The sequence below is a fragment of the Cenococcum geophilum genome, assembly GCF_001692895.1.
Source record: "Cenococcum geophilum 1.58 unplaced genomic scaffold K441scaffold_36, whole genome shotgun sequence".
In the NCBI taxonomy this organism is placed as follows: Eukaryota; Fungi; Ascomycota; class Dothideomycetes; order Gloniales; family Gloniaceae; genus Cenococcum; species Cenococcum geophilum.
In genome coordinates, this window is record NW_027137594.1 from 67,294 (window position 1) to 74,921 (window position 7,628).

General features: G+C 44.6%; 1 protein-coding gene across 1 annotated transcript; it reads right to left on the bottom strand.

The window, feature by feature from the left end:
- Positions 1–4,536: 4,536 nt before the first annotated feature.
- K441DRAFT_572967 (ankyrin) lies at positions 4,537–5,780 on the bottom strand (the record flags this gene model as incomplete). Its single annotated transcript, XM_067644037.1, has 2 exons — positions 4,537–4,902; positions 5,133–5,780. 2 exons carry the CDS (start codon positions 5,778–5,780, stop codon positions 4,537–4,539), a joined length of 1,014 nt encoding a protein of 337 aa, XP_067501315.1.
- Positions 5,781–7,628: the final 1,848 nt, after the last annotated feature.

Below are 7,628 nucleotides of genomic sequence, written 5' to 3' on the forward strand. Positions count from 1 at the left end.
TATAAGCCTTTGTTAATATAGCTACTATTTTAGCTTTATATTTAGTAGCGGAATAGACGGTTTTTATTACCTACCGCGCTAAATAGAGCTTACCGATATTATCCTTAATCCTACATCTAAAGCCGTCTTCTACCTCTACCGCCAGCTGCCCCTATAAGCTTATTAATTCTGCCTATTTTATAACAACTTCTTTAGTAATATTCGACTATTTAGTGCACTTTAACGGATTAGAATTGCTGCCTGCGGAACTACTTATTTGAATTTAATTAATTATCCGGCGGTATATAAAACGGTAAATAAAAGGAAAGCAAGACTGCTATTTAACCTTATATCTGGCGTAGTAGTAAAAGACATACTCTTAATTGTCTGGTAGGATAAGAATCTAGTTCGTTTCTTAACGACTGTATATACCTACAGCTTAGATAACGTTAGTAAGGTTAAGCGGCGTCATCTATAGCTATATAACTCCTTCTTTAAGGATCTAGTTGCTCGTATATAGGGGGAGGAAGCTAGGAAAAAGCTAACGCTGCTGCGTTTATTAATTGACTATAACAACTAGATGGGCGGAGTTGATATATATAACTAGCTTTAAAGCTACTATACTACTCAGATTACCTTAGTACGTAATTAGATGCCTCTATTCTTTTAAGCGCTTAACGCGGCCGTAATTAACGCCTACCTTATAAGCAAGACACTATTTAAGATGTTAAAAAAACGGTTCCTAATTAACCACTGTTAGTTCCGCATTCGGCTGGCCTGGAATCTTATTATTAAGGGTAGTAAATTAATGGGAGCTATAGATAAGGAAGTATAAGACCTTATATAATTAACGGTACGCCCAATATCTAGTTAATATTAAGCTAGTGTAGGTCCTAGCTATAAGAACAGCGGCACTAGAAGAAGCGACTATGTTATATTAAGCACGCCTCTACCTTATATACGTCTTCTAGGCAAGCCTTACCAACGCTAAACAGCCTACTTAAAGACGCAGGGCTTTAAAACAATGCCTTATTGCTAGTTCTACAGGTAGAAGAAGGTATAGAGGGTCACGATTAAAGCACGTCAAACGGTCACTGAGTGCTTGACGTGCTTAAAGCCTCTATATAAGGACTGCTTTAGGGACTTCTATAAGTAGCCAAATTAATAACTACTTTTTAAGCACCTTCCTAATATTCTATAGTAGTAGAGGTGGTGGATAAGATCCTATTATATAGCCTTTTAGTCTATTATATATATAAGTTACTACTATATATATTAAAGTACCCTATCTACCGCTAGATAAATACTTAGGTATTAAGTATCCCCTATAATGTTTGAGTTTTAGCGGTGGGGCTAGCTAAAGTTAAACGAGTAAGGGTACGGGCGATACCTAGTAATTAGCGCGCAGCCTCTATTAACTGCTAAGGACGCTAGGTGTTAATAAAGACACTATAGGATTATTCCTTGTCCTTTTCTTTCTAGTGGTTTCTTTAGAATATTAAATAAATAATAGCTTTAAAACCAAGAAATAAAGTAAACAACTAGTTCTCCCTGTAAATATATATTTAAGCGACCCCTATATTAAGCGAGGATAAGAAATCCTATTTTATTTTATCTAAAGTTCTAATTGTCCTTGCTTTCTTTAACCTTTAGAATAATAGCGTCTAGGAAGTTATAAGGAAGATATGATGATTATCCTCTCTTTTATAAACATTTGAATAATAATTCAATTGCAATTGTATAGTACAAAAGATCAGGCGCTACCTCGCTTAGAGATTATAGTATTTTTTCTCATCTTAAGATATACCCCGCTTACTCAAATTCCAGAACAAGGATCCCTACCTCTCTAAATTGATCGAACTTACATTCCACCCGCGATCCGAGCAAGTTTTTAGATGTGTATCTTAAGATATGCACCTATTTCTAACTCATGTGCAGGTATATAAGCGACACCAAATACTAAGCCTACCCAATCCCATCAACCTGCGGTAAATACTCCACTACTATAAAGTAGAAGGAAAGATAACATCTAATCAATTCTATCTGTCTTACTTCATGCTTATAGATCCCTGGATAATATACATTAGCGAAAACAAGTTCCAAATCGGTATTCTGCTACGAAGACGACAGTAAATTAAAGCCCGAGAGATTTGGGCATGGACTAAACGCTAATTTCTAATAACGTGTTCGCAATGAGCGGTTCACAACTGGCGTTTAAGGGAATTACGGTAGTTGTGCATTTAGAAGCTATGCTATATGCATATTTCTAGCGACGGGTAAGGAATTATGCTTAAGACCAGCTTTTGCTAAACTAACGCTGGCGCAAAGGCTCTAGGTTTAAGAACTCGGAAGGGTAATTACTAGGGGTATTATGTTGAGAGACGGAAGGATATTGTAAAAGCACCTATATAATACATCACCGTAAATATTAGCGCGTTAAATATAAGGATGTTAAGTACGATTGCGTTTTATATTTGCGTAAATTTAAGGCCCCACTACCCCCTGCCGAATGGTATCGTAGCTTTAGGATAGAGGATCGTAAGGGAGAAGAGATAGATAATTGTTGATTTGTGATTACGGTTTATAAACACGTTTTTAGGAAGAGTTACTTGTTAGAGTAGCTCGAGGGAAAAAAGGTCTTGTCCCTCTTACCGATAAAACTTACTCTAACGCAAATAGAGTGGGAACCTCTAATCTCCGGCGGCTAGTAAGCATATAGAGGGTTTGTCAAGGGAGAGAAAGACCCGGATATAACCTTTTAAAGTTTAATAGGTTTGATCTATTACCACGTTATAACTAGAAGAGGAGTAGAGAAGTAGAAAAGGGGTATTAGAGAGAGGCTATGGCTTTCTTTATAAGTATATGGTTCGATAAAAGAACTCCCTAAAGCTAGAAATAAGGTAGGTAAGATATAAATTTAGAAGAAGAGTAAACTTTATATTAGAAGATAATCTTCGTTCTACTTAATAGTTTCTCTATCTTAATAGGCAGAATAGCGTTATAGTAATAGGAAGCGATTAGGAATAAGATTTATTAACTCGTAATTTATATTGCGAAAAGAAAATATAAACGTAGGTATTGTACTAATAAACCAGTTTATATTAGCAGGCGGGGCTCTCTTTTATAGTTGAAATTCCACCTCGGCGTTAAAAGGTCTGAACTCTTGTCCGCTTTTATATAGTGCTTTTAGTAATTTAAGGCGAAGATGTAATTCTAATGGTATTACCTAGCTTATCCTCTGCGGTATATATCCTAGCTAGGCGTATCTCCTCTTTGAGAGTTTTAGTAGGTGGCCTCTTCTTTAGATTTTATCCAATCATCATCTTATTCTTCATTGCCGACCACTGAAAAAATCTGTTATTTACTAGATGATGACGGTTAAGTTAGCATGTATATTCCTCCCTTAAATGGCACCGAGCATCCATCCTTCCCTTATATTGGGATTGCTATAAGCAATTCTTCCTTATACGGCACTAAGCTCTGCATTGATTATTTTCTATTGCCGTCCATAGTCCTAAGCCGCTGCGGCTTTTACCTGGGTCGCCTACGGCATAGCTTAGGATAGGTGGCCGATAGGCATAGTAGCAGGACCATTTCCCAGGGATAGAAACTCCCTGCAACTTACCTAGAGTAGATAATGTTAGCTTTAGTGCTAATTATCCTAATACGTGCTCGCGGACTTTAATACAAAGACAGCCTATACCGCTAAAGGTAGATCTTGACATCTAAACTCTCTTACACCTCACTTTGTAAAAAGTATCTTATTAATCACTTTCGGTCCTAGTTAAAATCCGAGTTAGAATTGGTTCCCTATAGAGGGCCTATATATGAGTTAGAATCTATTTCCCGCCCTCTATCGTCTAGAAGGATCGCAGCGTCGCCATGTCTCTATATTGGAAGAAACTCCCATACTAGAGCCTCAAATTCGTGATTCGGGTGCGTGATATGTGCATTTAGTTTGCATATAAAGCAGTAATCGAAGTCATTATATGTAACGCAGTGGAAGCGGCTTCTATATATATCCTAGAAGTTTAATAGCCGTTAGAGCAGCTTAAAGAATTTTGTTGAGATGTAACGTACAAGCCAGCAGCCATCGCATTGGCACTTATGGTACTTTTGGCCTGGTCCCACCGCAGCCGTTATAGTAAGTCTAAGACCGCCGAGGTTCGCGGCTAGCTTGGTATCGGCTCCTAATGCGGACAGAAGGGTATTGTTTTGGTGAAACACGGCTATGGCATACGGTGTCCATTGGCCCGGCGGCGTTATGGTGGCGACGGTTGTCTCGCTTATTCCGCTGTCGAGCAGTAGGCGGACTATAGCAACATCGCCATTCCGGCTTGCCTAGTGCAGAGGTGACTAGCCACCGGATCCCGTTGGCCCGGCAGCGTAGAAAGGGAGAGCTCTCCGCACTATGTTAATGGAGGAGCTGCGAGCAGCGTAATGCAGGAGTCCGTCTTGTTGTCGGTCGGTAGTATGGGGAGTTAGGCCTTTCGAAACGAGGAGCTCTAGAACGTCGAGACGGCCAGTTTGAGCTGCTAGGAGAACTGCGTTCCGGCCCTACGGGTCAACTACAGTGATATTAAACTGGTAAGCGCCGACAAGTAGCTGCAGTGCCGGATAGCAGCCTTCCTCCGTCAATACTAAGGGCAACTCGCCAAAAACAAGTTGCCGAGCATCAGAGTCGGCAATGGTGTCGAGGAGTAGTGTTATGACATCGTAGTGGTCTTCGAATGCGGCGATCGTGGCAGCATAGTTCCCTTTGTTGTCAACCATTGTAGGATCAGCACCGTTTTCTAGGAGTAGCTTGACGAGCCTAATATGGCCACCAGACGCAGCCAGGTGTAGCGGTGTACAGCCTAAACCATCGACGGCGAGGAAGTCAGCGCCCGCCTGGAGGAGTGCGTGGGCTACTTGGATATATCCCTTTACCGAAGCTAGGTGCAACGCTGTTTGTCCATCCATGTCTTTGTTAGTGGGCTGTACCCTCTCGAGAGGCGCCCAGAATTCGAGGCAAAGTGCAGTGTGTCTGGAAACCATTTGGTGAGGTCCTCACCGACTTGCAGTTCCGGGCGGCCTGCGGGAATTCTGTCCGAGGTCGCTCCGTTATTAAGAAGTAGCTAAGGTATGGAATACATGTAAATGGCTTCGGCTACTATTGAAGCTGCCATTAAAGCAGATCCATAATAGCCTCCTTTCGCATTTACGTCGGCTCCTCGATTGATTAGCAGCTGGGCGATGTATACCCCCACGTCCAAAACATTAGAAGCTCGCTTATGCAGGAATCCTGCGACTGCTGCTTGCAATGCATTGTAGAAGTGGCCTCCCTTGGCGTTAACCTTAGCGCCGTTATTGAGGAGGATCTCGCACCTTAACGACTGTCTGCAGTACGCAGCCTCCTGCAGCGCCGTAGCGAATGACCCACCGCTCTGGAGGTTGACATCTGCCCTGAGTGCTAGCAGAGCGCGAAACATTTTTGTACTGCCGTAGCGGCAGGCCATCTGCAGGGCGCTGCGGCAGAGCCACCTATTGCCGTGGGTGATGACCTTTCCGGCAGTGCTGTTGACGTCTACACTGTGTTTTACCAGCAACTCGGCCAGTTCCGGTGGAGGATGGTCGAGTGTATGGAATATGGCCATTAGAGGCGTGCCGTAAATTCCACCAGCGGCGTTAGGGTTCGCGCTATAGTCCAGTAGGAGTTGGACAAGCGCCTTATTGTAGCGTCGCCTCACTGCAGTTTGTAAGGCGCTGCCCTCGGGCCCAATATTCGCATTAACGTCTGCGCCTCCCTCCACGATAAGCATGCGAGCCACGGTGTTTAGTTTGAGGAGGCAGGTCGCCTGTAATGGGGTCCTATACCATCGCCCTGTAGCTTCAAGTTTAGTAGAATGAATCTGCGCTGGCATGTTGGCGTCAGCGCCACTGGCCAGTAGTAACTCGACTATTCGTAAGTTTTGATGGCAGCAAGCGGTGAGCAAAGGCGTACTATTAGTTGCCCTGAGCTGAGCGTTTATATTGGCTCCTAGTTTGATCAGCCGCGATGTCCTCTGTGCGTCACCATGAGCTGCCGCTTCGCTAAGGGCAGCGTCCAGATCTTTCACATTATCGTTGTCGTTCAGCGGCGGCTGATACTTTGTTGCGTTTGAACAGGTGCATTCTACTGGGTTCTTATTTGTACTTCCTGCGCCGACGCGGAGATGTCTTCTCTTCGTCTTGGCAGAGACGTTGGAAGCAAATAGCGGTTCAGTTAACCAGCCGACCCCAGTCTTCTGCCACGTGCCCGTCTTCTTTTCTAAAAAGAAGATAAAAGGCTCCGAAGACTGGTCGGTGCCACCTAAGGTCCCGGCTTGCGAGTGGTCTCCGACGATGACTACCAAGCTGCCTACGTGGCCTTTGAAATGGCAAGTTGTGTTGACTGAATATGCAGATAGGCAAGATAGACTCAATTGGACCTCATGGAAAGAAAGGCTCTCGAGGTCTAATTCTTCAGGGTTATGCCCTGAGATTTCATTGATGTCTAGAATTAGGGCGCATATAAGATGCCCATCTGTCACCGATGAATCCTTAATATCGATGTCGAAGGTCGAGCAGAAGAAATCCCCGTTGTAAACAATCTTTGATGCGGGGACCACGGTTCCCCTAAATGAGATTGTAGGTTCCTGGTGTGAATGGAAGTCAGGGTAGAGGGGTATCAGCCTAGAATTGGGACGAATCGGGATATAGTAGCCTATCGTGAGCCATGCAGGGGCAGAACGGGTTTTGTCGACTAGTTCGAAAATGAGCTCTTCCACGGATCTTTTATAGTCCACATTAATCCGTGTGTTTAGGAGATGCATCATACTGTAGACTATATCCTACGCTCTTGTGGAGGTCCGCAGCCACATGCTTCTCCAGACAGAACTATATCCGACCTCCGCGTCAATGCTGAGGAAGGCTGGCCTGACGGCGTGTTGATCCCGGGAGCCCAGGTCCCTGGCAGCACCTTGTAAATAGCCGCCACCCACAACATTGGCTGGCGTTGATGGGCTGAGTTCTAAGTCTTCGCCTGAAGATGAATCTGAGAGATTAGGAGGGAAGCTGGAGGACGTCGCATTTCTTCCAGTAGAAGAATGGTCAGGAATCTAGGCCGAATCCCAGCCAGGCTGAGAAGAGTAGCGGTCCTTATTACTTTCGTCCGATTCCCATCCGGAATTGGAGGACAGCTCGTTAGGATCACTGATCGACGACGATCGAGAGCTATTCTGGTAATTATTCTCACGGGGCGGCAAGGTGCCGATGACTAAAGCAAGAGCTAAGATTGAGGCAGCGTTGCTGCCTAGACAGAGGACGCGCGACCTTACCTCGTGCTGGCGGGTTCCAGTGCCATCTTCTGCCATTAGTGTTCCCTCTCCCAGCTCCTCGAGGGGACCGTGCCCGACGACAGTTTCCAGAGGAGCTACGGCGATGGCACCGATACCTTGAGGGCGTCGGCGGCACCGCAGCTTGGAAAAAAAGGAAAACGAGCCCGGAAGAGACCAGTTAACCAGGACGTAGCTAGGGTAGCCCAGTGTGGCCTCTTGGAAGGTCCAAGCGCGGCTAATCTACGTTGACGGCTGGTCGAAGTTCTGAGCGGCAATAATGCCACCCGGCATGACGATGACCATGGACGCGTG